General features: G+C 38.8%; 1 protein-coding gene across 14 annotated transcripts in view; it reads right to left on the reverse strand.

The window, feature by feature from the left end:
* The window catches only part of LOC123757971 (serine/threonine-protein kinase 11-interacting protein), a 230,940-nt gene that overhangs the window by 20,119 nt on the left and 189,759 nt on the right, over positions 1-21,062 (reverse strand). For 12 of the 14 annotated variants that reach the window (XM_045741990.2, XM_069338840.1, XM_045741994.2 and 9 more), the window contains 3 exons: positions 19,336-19,485; positions 18,941-19,089; positions 12,076-12,234 (listed from right to left, as the gene is read on the reverse strand). In XM_045741990.2, coding sequence (XP_045597946.2) covers positions 12,076-12,234; positions 18,941-19,089; positions 19,336-19,485 — 458 coding nt within the window. Of the gene's footprint in view, positions 1-11,972; positions 12,235-18,940; positions 19,090-19,335; positions 19,486-21,062 lie in introns of those variants that run through there. The other 2 variants (XM_069338841.1, XM_069338842.1) reach the window with 2 other exon arrangements.

Below are 21,062 nucleotides of genomic sequence, written 5' to 3' on the forward strand. Positions count from 1 at the left end.
CCTGGTCACCCACCCCCATGAGCCTGGGTAAGAGAAGTTGTGTCGTCATCCATGCAGCAATCAATTTAAAGGTTTGGGACCTGGAACCATGGGATACCACCTACCAGGGCAGCCAGGGAGGCCGAGCGCGCGCCAGTGCAGGAAGGGTGTGTCGTCCCCAGCGGTGCTCCCCGTTTTCAACAGGAGAGTCCTACTACATCGTCCATTCTCCCACACTGGTGCTAAGACCCCATTCCCCCTATCACTCCACCCTGGACACCCAACCATCCACTCAGGGCGACCCCTCCAGCGGGTGGTCCGATGGCTCACAAGGTCCCTACGTGCTGCCCTTCTGCACATACACCACCCAAAGAGGGAGCAGGAGAGGGGCAAATTCAACCCACACCAGTCCCAGGGAGGTGTACGTGAGCCCCCTCACCATGGCAAGGAGGCATCACGGAGGGGGGAAGGGGGGATTTTTAAGTATAAACGGGCATGATGCAGGGTTTAAGCCTAATTTAACATGTGTGCACCAAACTAGGCCTAGGAAAGTTTAGGTTTGGTTGTTGCCTTCTACAAAATTAAAAGTGCAAAACTTTTTTTGTGTACACACAACAGTATTTTTGTACGTTTGACCAAAGGGTGCTATACTATAATTTTTGGATAAGTTGTCATATTCATGTCATCTTGTAAATGCTTCACTCAGGATAAGAACACAAAGGTTTACCAACAAAATTTACTTGTAAAAAAAAAAAAAAAGAATACAAATATTGATCTAAAGAAGGCACTCAATAGCAACCACATTCTTCATATTTTGTCAGTGTTTATCATCATCAGATGAAGGCACTGGACTAGTTTGCATAAGTAGAGTATTCATAATATATGAAGTATTTTCAAGTTTTTTCAAGATAGTGACAGCACTATTTATGGTTAAAACAGATTTATTGTCAGTGTAATGATAACTTGACATGCATGTAGATATTTTGCATAAATTATTCTCATTGGGAAATGTACCTTTTCTGTTCAGTAAACAGGTGACAAGATGATCCTTATGTGTAATCTATATTGGCTCAGTATTTATTATGCACAAAACTGTAGAATTCTAAAAATTTTACTACTGTATACTAAAAAGAAATGAATTTTTTAATTGGAACAAGTTAAAAATGAGCCAATATTGAGGCCATGCAATGGGATTGAACCCACATCCTTGGACTCTCAAAGCACATGCACTACCGACTGAAGCATTTTTCCATGTGTCTGGGGGGAGTTGAGGGATGCGGGTTCAATCCCATTGAACGACTAATATTTTCTCAGTTTCATCACGTTCTTCTGATTTTGTTGTGGATGTTAAAGATACTACAAAAACTATTATATATAACAAATTTAATATTTGACCTTGTTCACTAGCTGTTCACTTCACTTGATGGGATTATGCACTGCCATTTTTGGTGGCACTTGGTCATAAAAAATAATAATTGTAGTTTAAATTTACATGTTTATAAAATGATCAAAGTGCATTGATGTTCATTTGAATTTAATTTTATGCTAAAAAATTGTGTATTATGTTTTTTTTTTTTTTTTATTGTTTGGTCACTGCCACAAATTAAAACTGTACTGAAGTGATCGATCACAAATTAATGGGCCAGAATAAAAATTACTTCATAAAGTTTGTGCTTAAGAGCTCATTAAAAATATTGAGCAATTTTATTGTTATTTTGGCAAAATGTACTCACACAGTCCATTACATTATTACTCTTCCGAGATAAGCCAAATTAATGACAGCTAGATACATATTTTATATATACTGTACTGTATATATATTCCACCATTAATGGAATGATTCTTTTCCCTACACTGTCAGCCTATGAAAGGTGGAAAGGAGAGTATATTACGCAAGTGTAGTTACAGGATGAGAGCTATGCTTGTGGTGTCCCGTCTTCCCAGCACTCTGTTATATACTTTCAAACTACTGATGGTTTTAGCCTCCACAACATTCTCACTTAACTTGTTCCAACCATCTACCACTCTATGAAATATAGTTGATATGTGCTGCTTGGAATATTGCTCTTTTGTATTTTACCATCCATTAAGTTCAGTACAACTGGGACAAAATTCTCAGCAATAGTTAAAATGTTTTCATGAACTTTAATGCTGACACTAATACGAAATATGATGTCAATAACAATGTTAATAACTTATAAATCTTAGCTCAATTTATAAAATTTTAATGAGCCTAGAGTACTATTGAGTATGACTGGCAAGTATGAATTAAGTATGAATCTATACATTAACAAGTGATTACAAGCAACAACTTCTGCTAATACTTGAAGGCCTTCATTGTCATTAAGTAAAATGTGTGTATTTCTTGGTTAAGGAACTAAATTTAGTTTTTGTCTTTTTTGTTATTATACCAAATGCAGTAACAAGGTGTTTGGGTACTGGTAATATAGGATATACAGTACTGACATTAAGATTTCCATACATGAGTACCAGATATTCACTTTTAGATTACTCTCACACAACACCAATCACAAACACAACACTGCTCAAGATTTCTCTTGCACAAAATATACCATTTACAAACAACTGCTAAGGTTTTTTTCTTTTTACATTAAATATTCGAAAGTACACATTTAATAATGCATAAAAAAGTGACAAAATGACTGTTGAAATACAGGTGGCTGCACATTGAACAAATCTATTCTTTAGCATAATATACAGCACTATGAACTATGCCCTAAACCATAGTCCAAAAATCACTAATAAATGGGTCATTATTAATGATTAAACATAATTAGAGAATTATCTGCAACAAGTAATGAATACATTTATGCATATAAAAAAGTAAGACAGGGAGCGCTTATTGTAACTTAATTACAGAAAGCAGGCATTTATTAACTAATATTTGTTATGTATTAATATATAATGATGTACCTGTACTATATAAGTAAATTATGCCAAGTTCACTGTAGAAGTATAACAAAATATATGCTAAATTATTCTTTGACTACTGCCTTTGTAAACTAATAAAAAAATAGGGACAGATATGCATACACTTAATATAAATTTCAGTAAATGTTTTGTGAAATGCCTCAATAATGGGTACAAATATGTAAGGTGATGTCTTGCAAATACTGTATATAGCCTATATACAATTATTTTAAATAATCAATAATTAAATAAATATATGTAGCATATATATAAAATATATATATAAAATATATACATATATATACATACATATACATACACACACACATTATATATATATATATATATATATATATATATATATATATATATATATATATATATATATATATATATATATATATATATATATATATATATATATGTCGTACCTAATAGCCAGAACGCACTTATCGGCCTACTATGCAAGGCCCGATTTGCCTAATAAGCCAAGTTTTCCTGAATTAATATATTTTCTCTAATTTTTTTCTTATGAAATGATAAATCTAACCATTTCATTATGTATGAGGTCAATTTTTTTTTATTGGAGTTTAAATTAACGTAGATATATGACCAAACCTAACCAACCCTACCTAACCTAACCTAACCTATCTTTATAGATTAGGTTAGGTTAGGTAGCGGAAAAAGTTAGGTTAGGTTAGAGATATATATATATATATATATATATATATATATATATATATATATATATATATATATATATATATATATATATATATATAGATATATATATATATAGATATAGATATAGATATATATATATATATATATATATATATATATATATATATATATATATATATATATATATATACATATATATTATGTCGTACCTAGTAGCCAGAACGCACTTCTCGGCCTACTATGCAAGGCCAGATTTGCCTAATAAGCCAAGTTTTCATGAATTAATTGTTTTTCGACTACCTAACCTACCTAACCTAACCTAACATTTTCGGCTACCTAACCTAACCTATAGAGATAGGTTAGGTTAGGTTAGGTAGGGTTGGTTAGGTTCAGTCATATATCTACGTTAATTTTAACTCCAATAAAAAAAAATTGACCTCATACATAATGAAATGGGTAGCTTTATCATTTCATAAGAAAAAAAATAGTGAAAATATATTAATTCAGGAAAACTTGGCTTATTATGCAAATCAGGCCTTGCATAGTAGGCTGAGAAGTGCGTTCTGGCTACTAGGTACGACATTATATATATATATATATATATATATATATATATATATATATATATATATATATATATATATATATATATATATATATATATGTATATATATATGTATGTATATATGTATGTATGTGTGTATATATGTATGTATATATGTATATATACATATACATACATATATATATATATATATATATATATATATATATATATATATATATATATATATATATATATATATATATATATGTATGTATATGTATGTATGTATGTATATATATATATATATATATATATATATATATATACATATATATATATATATATATATATATATATATATTATATATATACATACATACATATATACATACATACATATATATATATATATATATACATATATATATACATACATATATATATATATATATATATATATATATATATATATATATATATATATATATATATATATATATATTAGTATATTTTGGTAGCAGTCTTTCCTGTAGACATATATTATTAAATATGACCGAAAAAGTAAGATTAATAATTCTAACACAAATTTTCTCAATCTTTCGTACATTACGCTTCACTGTTGGAGGTAAATAAAAAATCACTTCTCCAAAATTCATTTTTATTTCTAGTCTGACGCGACACGGGCGCGTTTCGTAAAACTTATTACATTTTCAAAGACTTCACAAATACACAACTGATTAGAACTTACGTATCTCTGAGTTTATATCTACATTTGAGTGAGGTGGGAAGGGTGATGTGGCATTAGAACAAGATGGGATATTAATAGGGTATTAAAAGTATCAACACAAGACAGAACAGAAACAATGGGTATTGAATAGAAGTGTTTGTAGAAAGCCTATTGGTCCATATTTCTTGATGCTTCTATATTGGAGTGGAGTCTTGAGGTGGGTAGAATATAGTTGTGCAATAATTGGCTGTTGATTGCTGGTGTTGACTTCTTGATGTGTAGTGCCTCGCAAACGTCAAGCCGCCTGCTATCGCTGTATCTATCGATGATTTCTGTGTTGTTTACTAGGATTTCTCTGGCGATGGTTTGGTTATGGGAAGAGATTATATGTTCCTTAATGGAGCCCTGTTGCTTATGCATCGTTAAACGCCTAGAAAGAGATGTTGTTGTCTTGCCTATATACTGGGTTTTTTGGAGCTTACAGTCCCCAAGTGGGCATTTGAAGGCATAGACGACGTTAGTCTCTTTTAAAGCGTTCTGTTTTGTGTCTGGAGAGTTTCTCATGAGTAGGCTGGCCGTTTTTCTGGTTTTATAGTAAATCGTCAGTTGTATCCTCTGATTTTTGTCTGTAGGGATAACGTTTCTATTAACAATATCTTTCAGGACCCTTTCCTCCGTTTTATGAGCTGTGGAAAAGAAGTTCCTGTAAAATAGTCTAATAGGGGGTATAGGTGTTGTGTTAGTTGTCTCTTCAGAGGTTGCAAGGCTTTTCACTTTCCTTCTTATGATGTCTTCGATGAAACCATTGGAGAAGCCGTTATTGACTAGGACCTGCCTTACCCTACAGAGTTCTTCGTCGACTTGCTTCCATTCTGAGCTGTGGCTGAGAGCACGGTCGACGTATGCGTTAACAGAGGAGTGTTGTTAACGCATACGTCGACCGTGCTCTCAGCCACAGCTCAGAATGGAAGCAAGTCGACGAAGAACTCTGTAGGGTAAGGCAGGTCCTAGTCAATAACGGCTTCTCCAATGGTTTCATCGAAGACATCATAAGAAGGAAAGTGAAAAGCCATGCAACCTCTGAAGAGACAACTAACACAACACCTATACCCCCTATTAGACTATTTTACAGGAACTTCTTTTCCACAGCTCATAAAACGGAGGAAAGGGTCCTGAAAGATATTGTTAATAGAAACGTTATCCCTACAGACAAAAATCAGAGGATACAACTGACGATTTACTATAAAACCAGAAAAACGGCCAGCCTACTCATGAGAAACTCTCCAGACACAAAACAGAACGCTTTAAAAGAGACTAACGTCGTCTATGCCTTCAAATGCCCACTTGGGGACTGTAAGCTCCAAAAAACCCAGTATATAGGCAAGACAACAACATCTCTTTCTAGGCGTTTAACGATGCATAAGCAACAGGGCTCCATTAAGGAACATATAATCTCTTCCCATAACCAAACCATCGCCAGAGAAATCCTAGTAAACAACACAGAAATCATCGATAGATACAGCGATAGCAGGCGGCTTGACGTTTGCGAGGCACTACACATCAAGAAGTCAACACCAGCAATCAACAGCCAATTATTGCACAACTATATTCTACCCACCTCAAGACTCCACTCCAATATAGAAGCATCAAGAAATATGGACCAATAGGCTTTCTACAAACACTTCTATTCAATACCCATTGTTTCTGTTCTGTCTTGTGTTGATACTTTTAATACCCTATTAATATCCCATCTTGTTCTAATGCCACATCACCCTTCCCACCTCACTCAAATGTAGATATAAACTCAGAGATACGTAAGTTCTAATCAGTTGTGTATTTGTGAAGTCTTTGAAAATGTAATAAGTTTTACGAAACGCGCCCGTGTCGCGTCAGACTAGAAATAAAAATGAATTTTGGAGAAGTGATTTTTGATTTACCTCCAACAGTGAAGCGTAATGTACGAAAGATTGAGAAAATTCGTGTTAGAATTATTAATCTTACTTTTTCGGTCATATTTAATAATATATATATATATATATATATATATATATATATATATATATATATATATATATATATATATATTTTTTTAACACAAATTTTCTCTATATTTCTTATGTTTCTCTTCACTGGCAATGGTAATTGAAAAATCAATTCTCCAAAATTCATTTTTATTTATGGTCTGACCCCAGAACACGTTTCGTAATTCTTATTATTCTTATTACATTTTCAAAGACTTAGTTTACTTATACAAATTCATCGTACTTATACTTGTTTTTGGGTGAGGTGATATTGGCACAAAAGTTTTGGGTGAGGTGACAAACACAAGACAACACGAAACAATGGGTATAAATTGGGTATAAAAACATAAGAATGGGAGTAACTGCAGAAGGCCTATTGGCCAATACCTCCTCTTCCTGCTTCTATGTTGGTTCGGGGTCTTGAAGTGGGTTGGTTCGGGGTCTTGATAGTTGTGCATTAATTGACTGTTGATTGCTGGTGTTGACTTTTTGATGTCTAGTGCCTCGCTGTTGTCGAGCCTCCTGCTATCTCTGTATCTATCGATGATTTCTGTGTTGTTTAAGATTTCTCTGGTGATAGTCTGGTTGTGAGAAGAGATTATATGTTCCTTGATGGAGCCCTGTTGTTTATGCATTGTTAATCGCCTGGAGAGAGACGTTGTTGTCTTGCCTATATACTGAGTTCTTTGAGGCTTACAGTCCCCAAGTGGGCATTTGAAGGCATAGACGGTGACGGTTTCCTTCAAGGCATTCTGTTTGGTGTCTGGGGAGTTTTTCATGAGTAGGTTGGCCAATTTTTTGGTTTTATAGTAAATTGTCAATTGTATTTTCTGATTTTTGTCTGAAGGGATAATGTTCCTATCAACAATATCTTTCAGGACCCTTTCCTCCATTTTATGAGCCGTCAAAAAGAAGTTCCAATAAAATGGTCTAATACACTAGTGGGTACAAGTATTGTGTTGGTTGACTCTTCAGAGGTTACATGGCATTTCACCTTTTTTTTATGTCTTCAACAAAACCATTAGAGAAGCCGTTGTTGATTAGGACCTGCCTTACCCTATAGAGTTCTTCATCGACTTGCTTCCATCCTGATCTGTGGCTGTGAGCCCGGTCGACATAAGCGTCGACGACACTCCTCTTGTACTGGGCAGTCTGGGCAGTCACTAATGACATTGAGGCACAATCCTATGTTTGTTTCTTTAGTGTAGACTGCAGTGTAGAAGCCTTCGCTCCTTTCCGTGACTGTTACATCTAGAAAGGGCAGCTTCCGATCATTCTCCATCTCTTAGGTGAAACTCAACGCAGAATTCCGCTCAAATGCCTCATTCAGCTGCTGCAGACGTCTGGCATCAGAACCCATGGCGACCCCATCTACTTGCTTATACATGTGCCCATCTGGGCTCAAGAAGGGTGCCTCTTTAGTGCAGGCTTGGAGTAGTTTCCTTAGTACCTGTATGCTTTCTGGTATGTCAAGAGGAGTGCAAGCCGGATCACGATACAATGTCCGCTATCATCCCGATTGTTTCAACCACAGGTACGTTGGTAAACAGTGACTGTACATCCAATGAGGCTCTTATCCCCGTGGCCCATGCTCCCCGCAGTAAGTCAACAAATTCCTTTGGAGAGTTCAGGCTGAAACCACAAGGTACATTAGGAGTCAGCAAGCCATTGAGTCACTTAACCAGTCTGTATGTGGGTGTGGGTATCTGGCTGATGATTGGCCGAAGTGGGTTTCCAGGCTTGTGGGTCTTGACATTTCCATACGCCTACCCAGGTTTGTAATGTCAAGACCCACAAGCCTGGAAACCCACTTCGGCCAATCATCAGCCAGATACCTACACCCACATACAGACTGGCTAAGCGACTCAATGGCTTGCTGACTCCTAATGTACCTTGTGGTTTCAGCCTGAAGTCTCCAAAGGAATTTGTTGACTTACTGCGGGGAGCATGGGCCACGGGGATAAGAGCCTCATTGGATGTACAGTCACTGTTTACCAACGTACCTGTGGTTGAAACAATCGGGATGATAGCGGACAGTGTATTGTGATCCGGCTTACACTCCTCTTGACATACCAGAAAACATACTAAGGAAACTACTCCAAGCCTGCACTAAAGAGGCACCCTTCTTGAGCCCAGATGGGCACATGTATAAGCAAGTACAGTAGATGGGGTCGCCATGGGTTCTCCCCTAGGTGTCCTGTTTGTGAACTTCTACATGGGTACCATCGAACATAGAGTCTTAGTTGACATGAACTTGAAACATGCTATATACTGCAGGTATGTTGACAACATTTTTACACAGGTACCTGATGCCTGACGTCTGCAGCAGCTGAAGGAGGCATTTGAACGGAATTCTGTGTTGAGTTTCACTTATGAGATGGAGAATGATGGGAAGCTGCCCTTTCTAGATGTAACAGTCACAGAAAGGAGAGGAGGCTTCCACACTGCAATCTACACTAAGGAAACAAACATAGGAATGTGCCTCAATGCCAATAGTGACTGCCCAGACAGGTACAAGAGGAGTGTCGTCAACGCTTACGTCGACTGGGCTCTCAGCCACAGCTCAGGATGGAAGCAAGTCGATGAAGAACTCTGCAGGGTAAGGCAGGTCCTAGTCAACAACGGCTTCTTTAATGGTTTTGATGAAGATATCATAAAAAGAAAGGTGAAATGCCATGCAACCTCTGAAGAGTCAACCAACACAATACTTGTACCCCCTATTAGACTATTTTACAGGAACTTCTTTTCGACGGCTCATAAAATGGAAGAAAGGGTCCCGAAAGATATTGTTGATCGGAATGTTATCCCCTACAGACAAAAATCAGAAAATACAATTGACAATTTACTATAAAACCAAAAAAAACAGCCAACCTACTCATGAAAAACTCCCCAGACACCAAACAGAATGACATGAAGGAAACCAACGTTGTCTATGCCTTCAAATGCCCACTTGGGGACTGTAAGCCCCCAAAAACTTAGTATATAGGCAAGACAATGTTGTCTCTCTCCAGGCGATTAACAATGCATAAACAACAGGGCTCCATCAAGGAACATATAATCTCTTCTCACAACCAGACTATCACCCAAGAAATCTTAACAAACAACACAGAAATCATCGATAGATACAGCGAAAGCAGGAGGCTTGACATCAGCGAGGCACTACACATCAAAAAGTCAACACCAGCAACCAATTAATGCACAATTATATTCTACACACTTCAAGACTCCGAACCAACATAGAAGCAGGAAGAGGAGGTATGGGCCAATAGGCCTTCTGCAGTTACTTCCATTCTTATGTTTTCATACTCAATTTATACCCATTGTTTTGTGTTTGTCACCTCATCCAAAACTTTTGTGCCATATTACCTCACCCAAAAACGATTACAAGTACTGTACGATGAATTTGTATGTGTAAACCAAGTCTTTGAAAATGTAATACGAATTACGAAATGCGTTGAGGCGTCAGACCATCCATCCATATTATATATATATATATATATATATATATATATATATATATATATATATATATATATATATATATATATATATATATATTATATATATATATATATATATATATATATATATATATATATATATATATATTATATATATATATATATATATATATATATATATATATATATATATATATATATATATATATATATATATATATATATATATATATATATATATATGTCGTACCTAATAGCCAGAACGCACTTCTCAGCCTACTATTCAAGGCCCGATTTGCCTAATAAGCCAAGTTTTCATGAATTAATGTTTTTTCGTCTACCTAACCTACCTAACCTAACCTAACCTAGCTTTTTTTGGCTACCTAACCTAACCTTACCTATAAATATAGGTTAGGTTAGGTTAGGTAAGGTTGGTTAGGTTCGGTCATATATCTACGTTAATTTTAACTCCAATAAAAGAAAATTGACCTCATACATAGAGAAAAGGGTTGCTTTATCATTTCATAAGAAAAAAATTATAGTAAATATATTAATTCAGGAAAACTTGGCTTATTAGGCAAATCGGGCCTTGAATAGTAGGCTGAGAAGTGAGTTCTGGCTACTAGGTACGACATATATATATATATATATATATATATATATATATATATATGTCGTACCTAGTAGCCAGAACGCACTTCTCAGCCTACTATGCAAGGCCCGATTTGCCTAATAAGCCAAGTTTTCCTGAATTAATATATTTTCTCTAATTTTTTTCTAATGAAATGATAAAGCTACCCATTTCATTATGTATGAGGTCAATTTTTTTTTATTGGAGTTAAAATTAACGTAGATATATGACCGAACCTAACCAACCCTACCTAACCTAACCTAACCTATTTTTATAGGTTAGGTTAGGTTAGGTAGCCGAAAAAGTTAGGTTAGGTTAGGTTAGGTAGGTTAGGTAGTCGAAAAACAATTAATTCATGAAAACTTGGCTTATTAGGCAAATTGGGCCTTGCATAGTAGGCTGAGAAGTGCGTTCTGGCTACTAGGTACGACATATATATATATATATATATATATATATATATATATATATATATATATATATATATATATATATGTATATATATATATATGTATATATATATGTATGTCGTACCTAATAGCCAGAACGCACTTCTCAGCCTACTATTCAAGGCCCGATTTGCCTAATAAGCCAAGTTTTCATGAATTAATGTTTTTTCGTCTACCTAACCTACCTAACCTAACCTAACCTAGCTTTTTTTGGCTACCTAACCTAACCTTACCTATAAATATAGGTTAGGTTAGGTTAGGTAGGGTTGGTTAGGTTCGGTCATATATCTACGTTAATTTTAACTCCAATAAAAAAAAATTGACCTCATACATAGAGAAAAGGGTTGCTTTATCATTTCATAAGAAAAAAATTATAGTAAATATATTAATTCAGGAAAACTTGGCTTATTAGGCAAATCGGGCCTTGAATAGTAGGCTGAGAAGTGAGTTCTGGCTATTAGGTACGACATGTATATATATATGTATATATATATGTATATATATGTATGTATATATATATATATATATATATATATATATATATATATTTATTTATTTATTTATTATTTTTGTATATTTATAAAAGTATTTAAACAATTAAACTACTCTTAAGGTGTGATTTTGGTTACTTTTATAATATGTCACCTGAAGATCAACACTGAAGAGCTGTAGCCAAGGAGTCCGTATGGCCTGGATAATGTGACAAGCAGCAACGGATGAGGCCACATGAAGATCCCAGGACGTCTCTGCCCCTGTTACTTCATCCATAAACTGAAGACAGATGTGGCTGTCACTATGTACTTCCTGTAATATATAGAATTGATATTTTAACACTTGTACTCCCAGCCTAGGGGTAACAGAAGAGGATGTGTAATCCTAGTATACATATTTTATTTGAGTAAATATTAACATCATGCGATGGGATCAGACCCACGTATCTGAACTCCTCAGGCGCGCACACTGCCTGCTGGGCAGGTTCAATCCCATAGTACAGCTTCAATATTAATCATGGTCTTGTCATTTCAATGTGCATATTGATATAATTTTAAATAAATTATATGCATATGCATGTGTTTGTTTTGCAGAGTAGGTTTGGATAAAAAATATAATTGAATAAAAAAATAGGAGGTATTTTTGGGGGAGTCCCGAAGGCTATCCATGGCTGATATGGATACCCTAACAATTTTGCATCATTCGATGTGGGTGGAGTTCTAGGCCTACCAGGGACCATGAGCCAGAACCTAGCCCCCTTACAGAGGCATGAGGAGCAATGGCCCATAGAAATGCACATGTGATTTGGAGCATTCAATATCTGCCATCGACCGGGACAGGCACCCAGAAAGGTAAGCGCCACAAAAGAAACCCCTATTCTGGTTAACAATGAAAATCGTCAAACGAGTGGACAGAACTCCCCAAAAGTGAAACGAGCAAACAAGCATGACGTCACATGAGCGCAGACATGCGGCACGGTTACATACGGACTCCTTGGCTACAGCTCTACAGTGTCTTCAATGCAGCCCCCCCCCTCCCCTAGAGGGGGAAGGCGGAGCCCCAGAACCTCGTGCCGGTGATCATCACCCCAGTTCCTCGGCTGATGGGATTGTGCATAGTCGTGTAGCTCCAGTCTTCTCTAAGTGCTGTTAATTGTTTTTAGTGCTGCTTTTATGGTGGTCGTGCGAGCTGGGAGTAGTATTCTTCGGTACTTGGGATGCATGTGCTTAGGGTCACCTTCTCCGAGTGCCCTGTAAGTACTGCCCTCGGGGCTTAGGATTTCCTTCCCCAAGTCACCTTGGGTCTACCTCTGTTGGCCTTTCGCTGCTTGGTGTTTGGCCACCCTGAGTGTGTGGAGGGGTTTTCACCCTTGTTTGCCTTGGGGTAATTGGTATTTCTTGCACTGGTGGGGGCATGGGTTACTGCATAGCTAGTTTTCACCTTTAACAGCGGGCAGTTCTGTTCTCTTCGGGTACATTGTCTTCTTGCGAGGATTTTCTTTTATTTTTGTGTTTGCCTGGTGTGGGGGGGGGGAGGTCTGCTTTGTGTTCTCCCCCCCCCCTTATATTAGGGTCGTTTGTGTGGTGGCACCCCTGCTTCGCCCTCATGAGTGGACATGTCCCGCGAGTTCAGCTTTTAGCGGTTTGCTTGGTAGTTTGGGGCACCGGTTAGCAGTACCCTGCCTGGGATAACCCTTAGCAGACCCAGTCTAGGGGCCCTGGAAAACCCCGCGGGGGCACTCGGGTCCGATGGAGGAGACCCCTGCATCCCCTCTCGCTTTGTGCAAGTTTGAGGGTTGCTTTGTCCCCTTGTCTCAGGGCGACACATTGCTTTTGCTTCCGTCATGCAGCCTCTTGGGTTGGTGACACATTTGACCCGAGTCCTGCAAGCTTTGTTGCTTTTGTGACTCAATTCACCCAATCTGATAATGATTTTCTTGGGGTGCAGGCAGCACGCGCATTGCAGGATAGGTTTAGGTTATTGCAATGCGCTCGGGTTGCAGCTTCCCCGGACGCCCTGAGGCTGCCCCGCTTTGCCTATAGGGACTTGGAGGTGTTGGTCGCTTCGGCCTTAGTTCCGTCCATGTCCCCTCATTCTTTCCCTGCAGTAGTTCATTCGGTCCCCCCTTCCCCTACTTCAGGCCCCTAAGCATCTGAGGGCTTTGGGGTCGGGGCAGGGTTTAGAGGTTTCCGAGACTGGCAGTTTCGGGGGTTGCCTCTTCCAGGGTGGCTACGGAGGCATTCAAGTTTGTTCCTCCTGCCGCTGCTCTGGGATCTGACCAGTGGGCCCCATCTCTTCCAGCTGTCCCGGCTTTTTCTTGTGAGGCCGGGGCTTTGGAGGACGACTCGGCCCCCGGAATTGGAGGTTCCCGGGGTTGGGGAGGAGCTGACTTGGGGGGTGTCTTGGGCTCTGTTGGACCCCGCCTGGATTTTCCGTCCTTCTGAGCGGGGATTACTGTTGCAAGGAGTGGGGTTTTCTTTTCCCCCTTCTGCGTACGATTTGGACTTGGGTTCCGCTCCTCCCCGGGTTTGGTTCCGTGTCCCTGCGGATCCTTCGATTCCGTCTTTCCCGAAGTTTTCGGCTTCCCACATCTCGCCACCTGAGGTACAGTCGGCCATTGCGGCTTACCTCCTGCGCGACCCGGAGTATGCCTCCATAATGGATCATTCTTCTTTCAGGTTTGGAGCTTTGTGTTCATACTGGGTGCGTTATGAGGTTCCGGGGTTGTCCTGGTTTGCAGACTGCCCCTTGTTTTCGTTGGATGCTTGGGACTCGTTCTGTTGGACACGCACGTTTGAGTGGCGTGAGGCATTGATGGTGGTCAATGTGGTGGTCTTTGACCACCTGGTGGTGGTGGTCTTTGGTGGTGGTCAATGACGGTGGTCTTTGACGATGGTCAAAGCTTAAAAAACAGAAACCACGTACAAAACTCAGTGAAATCATAACAGAACGAAAAGGCAATGTAAAGGATTTGGGTCTACTGATTTTGGAAGACCTTACATTAAAAGAACACATTAAAGTAGCCGTCACAACTGCAAGAAAAATGACAGGTTGGATAACAAGAACCTTTCACACTGGAGATGCTATACCGATGATGATACTTTTCAAGACGCTAGTGCTCTCTAGGGTGGAATTCTACTGCACAATGACAGCCCTTTTCAAAGCTGGAGAAATTGCTGACCTGGAGAGCATGCAGAGATCCTTTACTGCTAGAATCCACTCAGTAAAGCATCTAAACTATTGGGACTGACTAAAAAGCCTAAATCTGTATTCTCTTGAGAGCAGGCGGGAGAGATACATAATAATTTACACACATGGAAAATAGTAGAGGGGCTGGTCCCAAACCTGCACACAGAAATAACAGCACATGAGACCAGAAGGCATGGCAGGATGTGCAGAATACCCCCTTGAAGAGCAGAGGTCCAACAGGTACTAAGAGAGAACTCTATCAACATCAGAGGCCCGAGACTGTTCAACATGCTTCCACTACACATAAGGGGCATAACTGGCCGACCCCTCGCAGTATTCAAGAGAGAACTTGACAAACACCTCCGAAGGATATCTGATCAACCAGGCTGTGACTCATACGTCAGGCTGCGAGCAGCCGCATCCAACAGCCTGGTTGACCAGTTCAGCAACCAGGAGGCCTGGTCGACGACCGGGCCGCAGGGTCACCAAGTCCCGGAATCACCTCAAGGTAACCTCAAGGTGGTCCAGGTTTACCTGGGGGCGATTTTGAGCATCTTAATGAGTGACTTTTTGCTCCTGCCCTTTTGCGGGATATTAGTATGTTTCAGCTTCATGTGCAGATTCCTTCCCTGTCGGCTGCACTTGTGGCTGAGAACTTGTGCGCTCATGTCTTTTTAGCTTCGGTCCTGCGTTTCTTTTCCCTCCTGGAGCTATCTTCAAATTGGCTTGTGGAGGATGTAGAGGTGCTTAGGGGCCGTTCCTGGGTCTGGCGCCTTAGTCTCGGCTGCTCGTGCGTCATCTCCTCTTTTGAAGCAGTTTGTGCCGATCCTACGGGAGGAGTTGCTGCGTTTTTTTGCTGAGTGTTTCGCATGTCGACAGGCGGTTCTCGTTTCCTCCTTGGAATCTGCTTGAGCCCTGGTTTTTTGGTTGTCTTCCCCTTTATGTCCTTTGATTTTGAGGCCTCTGCGGTTGAGCATTATATTCAGGCGACTTCTTCCACTTGCTACCCCTATGTCTGAATTGTTGGTTCTCCTAGGGAACCAGGGGGGGGGGGGTTTCTTCCCGGCTAAATGGTAATAATATTACCATTTAGAATATTACCAATATTCTAAATGGTAATATTATTACCATTTAGAATCCCAGATCTCCTCGTGTTCTTCATTCTTCAGCGTATCATTACAAATCCCACTTAGCAGATAAGAATCCCTCAGCAACCATGGTAATACATGGTCTGGCTTTACTGCCTTTATTGTGTGTAGTTCCTCTAAGTAGCTTTATCTCTTCAGTGACAATATACAGAAGAAGGGGGAAAATGCTCAAGCAGACACAACTATTCCAAAGAAAAAACTGTTTACATATTATAGAAATGCTGTCGATCAGAAGCTGAAGTAATCATACCAGGCTGAAGAGATGAAGTTGGAACAAAGCCATACAAAAAATAAAAAAAAATATATATATATATTTCTTCACATGCAAAATCAAAATAAAAAAACCAATACCAGCATTGGACCTATACTTACAAGTGAAGGTTTATACAGGGGCAGATTAGGAAATTAGTGAAATCCTAAAAATTCAGTATGAGGCTATGTTTAGTACCCCAATTAACAACATGAATGAAAATTAAACTATACACCAGAAGATGAGGAGACGACAATGTTTCAGTTCGTCCTGGACCATTATCAAGTCGATTGTAATAATGGTCCAGGACGGACTGAAACATCGTCGTCTCCTCATCTTCTGGTGTGTGGTTTAGTTTTCATATCTTCAGCCATGTTATTGTGAATCATCTGCAACAACATGAATATTGAAGATCTTGATTCAATTTATTAATAAACAACGTCTTAATGAATGATACCCAAACCCCGAACAATGTAACCGATATCAATATGGGCACTGCAGATTTTGAAAGAGAAATTAACATGCCAATGCACTCGGCCCTCAATACAGACTCGTGAATTTTTACATTTATGAAGAAATGTAAAGGGCCAGTAGCACGAATATTCAGTGTAGTGTGGAGAAAAGGTTTGGACACTGGGGAGATACCAAAAGAATTTAAATCAGCAAATATAGTATCCCTATCCAAGGGAGGGAGCAAAGTATTGGCTAAAAATTATAGACCAGTCACACTGTCACACACAAAAAAACTTTTTGAGTGATCAGTAGTCAGATCTCCAGTTTTATGGAGCACAATGACCTTCACAACCCAAGTGAACATGGATTTAGAGCAAGAAGATCATGCCTTTCGCAGCTACTCGACCACTATGACAAAATCACAAACCTTAGAATAGCAACAAAATGCAGATGGTATACACTGACTTTGCAAAGGCATTTATCAAATGTGACCATAGAGTGATACCCCATAAAATGAGATCATTAGGAATAACAGGTAAAGCAGAGCAATGGATATTCAATTTCCTGTTAAATAGTATACAAAGAGTAACAGTCAATCTAACAAAATCAAGTAAAAGCACAGTGAAAAGCTCTGTACCTCAGGGTACAGTCCTTGCACCACTACTTTTTCTTATTCTCATGTCAGATATAAGCAGAAAATACAAGTCACAGCTTGATGTCACCTTTTGTGTCATCTTTTGCAAATGACACAAAAATCAGCATAGAAATTACTTTTGCAGAAGACACTGAAAAACTAAAGGCTGATATTAATAAACTTTTAAATTGGGCAGCAGAAAATAATATGATGATTTAACAGTGATAAATTCCTGGCACTCAGATATGGAAAAAAATAGACCTTAACTGAAATACAGGTTACAAGATAATCAGATCTACCTATAGTAGGAAAGAAAAAAAAAACGATCTGGGAATAATGATATCTGACGACCTAACATTTATGGAGGATAACCAAGCAAATATAGAGTCGGCTAGAAAGGAAAACTCAACAGGACTGCAACTGCACTAATACTAATTCTCTGAGAACAGCACTTGAAACCTCTTCTTGTGATGTGCCTATATTTATCATCTTTGTATGTGTGTTCAGGTGACATGTGAAGATCTCAACATTTGAAATCTTAATCAAAAGCCTCCAATTTAAAATTTAAAACTACACAAGATTCAACTTTATATTATTTTTCACTTCACAATCCCTTGAATACCCAATATTGTAGGTACAGTTAAAATTCATCTCATCTAAGCTTTATTATTATTATTATGTAATAATACTACTACTAATGAGAAAATCCGTAGGAGCCGTGATGAGGGTTCAAACCTATGTGGTGGACGTTCCCAGCCCACACCCTAGTCAACTAGGTTATGACATGGTCAAAAGGATTGCCACCTAGAGTTCTATTGAGCTCACATGGGTTTCCTGAGGCTTCCACTGAAGCCAAACCAGAATTTTCACACAATCACCTTCCCCCCCCCCCATGCACTCTGGCTCTATCATCCAGGAATGTTCTACCTCTGACATCCTCTTTCAATACACAGTAATCACACTAACGTGATGAGTCAATGAGAATCATCAATCAATCAATCTACTTGCAATCAATCAACCTACTTGTTTGTAATCTCTTCCATTTAATCCTAATTACACAGAGTAACCATAAGGAAAAACTGGGTAATCCCTTAATATTCCCTTTACAAATTAACATTAAAATCCTGTTATGAAATGAGATGTAATATTAACATTGAATGTCAGGAGGTGACCCATGACCTGAGGTGGCAATACAGCCCGGCTTGACAATATTGAAAAGTCAGTGAATGTCAATAAAAATACAAATTCTCATTGATACATCACAGTGTGATTACTCTGATTACTGTAGTACTAATAATAATACTGATGACGACGTAGATGATGATCTATGTAGCTTGTACTTACCACGGCTGTAATGTCAGATATTTTCTGTATCAGATTCACCTTCAGGTTTGACTCTGGCTTTGGAGGCAAGTACCATTCAAGACTAGCATGGAATAATACCAGATCAATTTCATTTATAGCTAAAAACTGACTCTCGCTGCATCCTCCTTCTGAAAAGATAGCATAAAATATAGTCTTCATAAAACCAATTACGATGTAGAAGTACAGCATTATTATTTTTAATTAGGTTTAAAATTATGATGGAATACAAAATTTTACAGTTCAAATAAAGAATATCATTAATATCTTAAATACATTGTTGCCTGTCAGAACTCCCCTAGTAGCCTTACGTAAATTCTTTCAAGACATTTGATAATGAATTCTATAAGATAGCCTGAATATCATAATATACAAACCAAGGAGTAAGGAGACAATAGCAAAAATAGAAGGTGTTGTCTCCTTCCGGGCACACTTTGCTGCCTCACTGACAAGTTGGGTCAGGGCTTCTTCCTGGCAAGGGCTGCATTCTGCTATGTTGGGAGTGATGCCATGCTCATCTAACACTTCTATGGGGAAATACCAAAAATAATTAAAACCGAGTTACATAACACCAAACACACACACACCAAAATACAAATTGGTGTCTTTGTGTTTGTGTGTTACACTTACACTTAGGTAATTACATGAATATACACATGTACACACACATGTACATGCACAAAAAGATTGTGAGAGAAAGGATGAGGTAGGAAAGAAAAAAAAATTATGTTCACAATGGACATCAAAGTACTGTACCTGAACCAGGCCCAAAGCCGAGTGCCTGAACATCCTCATGGAGCCACTCAGAGTGGAGCTCCACGAAAGCCAGAAACCACATGGCTGAAGCCAGATGCGAGTAAGCCTGAAAGTGCTTCACCATGAGGGACATCATCAGTAAAGACACTTGAGCATGGAGCTGTACCAAGCCCACATTGCAAGAAACAGCAGGAGCAAACAGGTAGTAATTGCGCAGCAGAAAAGAAGGGCCACCCAAAAACACATGAAACATGGTCATCACCTCATGCCACTAGAGCATGTGGGAATGACAAAAGATGTGCCAAGCCCTGTGGGAGACAGAAGATTGTCTGCTAGCCAGGGCAAATCTGCAACCTCAAACCACAACCAAAGGACAGAAGATGACTCAAACTCAAAAGTGGCATACTCTGGGTCATGCAACAGGTACTTAACACGTTGCACGGCTTGGCATGCGCTCATGCCTCAATTTTTGTGCTACATCGTTCATTTTAGTATCAAATTGTTCACGATATAATTCTCTAAAGGGATATATGTATATAAGGTAGAAAAAAATAGGCGTGCTACATGCAGCAAATCAGAAAATCCGCCAAGCATTACCCGTGAACGAGCACCCATCTGCACACCCACAACACCCGCATTAAATTGTGTATACTGTATTCTTTTCAGTTTTCTCACCTCAATTTTCATGCTACATCGTTAATTTTGATATCAAATTGTTTGCAATCTAAAGGCGCACATTTTAAAACAAGTTCCATAATAATCGAATAATAAATGGAATGTTAATAAATTTAAATTTTGGACACAATGTGCATCCAAAAGGGGTGAAGAGGTACAGGTAACCCCATCTCGACCAGTTCGACCGAGCAACCTCAAGCATGCGGGTACGACAGAAAGTACTCAAAAATCCAATGACAAAGGGCAGTCCGCTAACCAGGACGACTTCGGAACCTCATAACGAACCCAGTATGAAGACTTAAACCTGAAAGACGAAGGATCCATTATTGAGGCATATTCCGGGTCGCACAGGAGGTAAGCCGCAATGACCGCCTGCACCTCAGTAGGCAAGACGCAGGAAGATGAAAACCTCTGGAAGGATGGAACCAATGGACCCAAAGGGAAACGGAACTGAACCTGGGTAGGAGCTGATACCAAATCCAACTTGTGTGCAGAGGGGGAGAAGAAAACCCCACTCCTTGTAAGCCAAGATTTTCCTACTCGGAGAGTAGGAAAACCCAGGCGGGGTCCAATGGGGCCCAAGGCCCCCAAGTCAGCCCCTCCACAACCCCCGGGAACTTCCACACCAGGACCGGGGACCAAGTTGTCCTCCAAAGCCCCGGCCTCACAAGAA

This window comes from Procambarus clarkii, chromosome 40 (assembly GCF_040958095.1).
Source record: "Procambarus clarkii isolate CNS0578487 chromosome 40, FALCON_Pclarkii_2.0, whole genome shotgun sequence".
Lineage (NCBI taxonomy): Eukaryota > Metazoa > Arthropoda > Malacostraca > Decapoda > Cambaridae > Procambarus > Procambarus clarkii.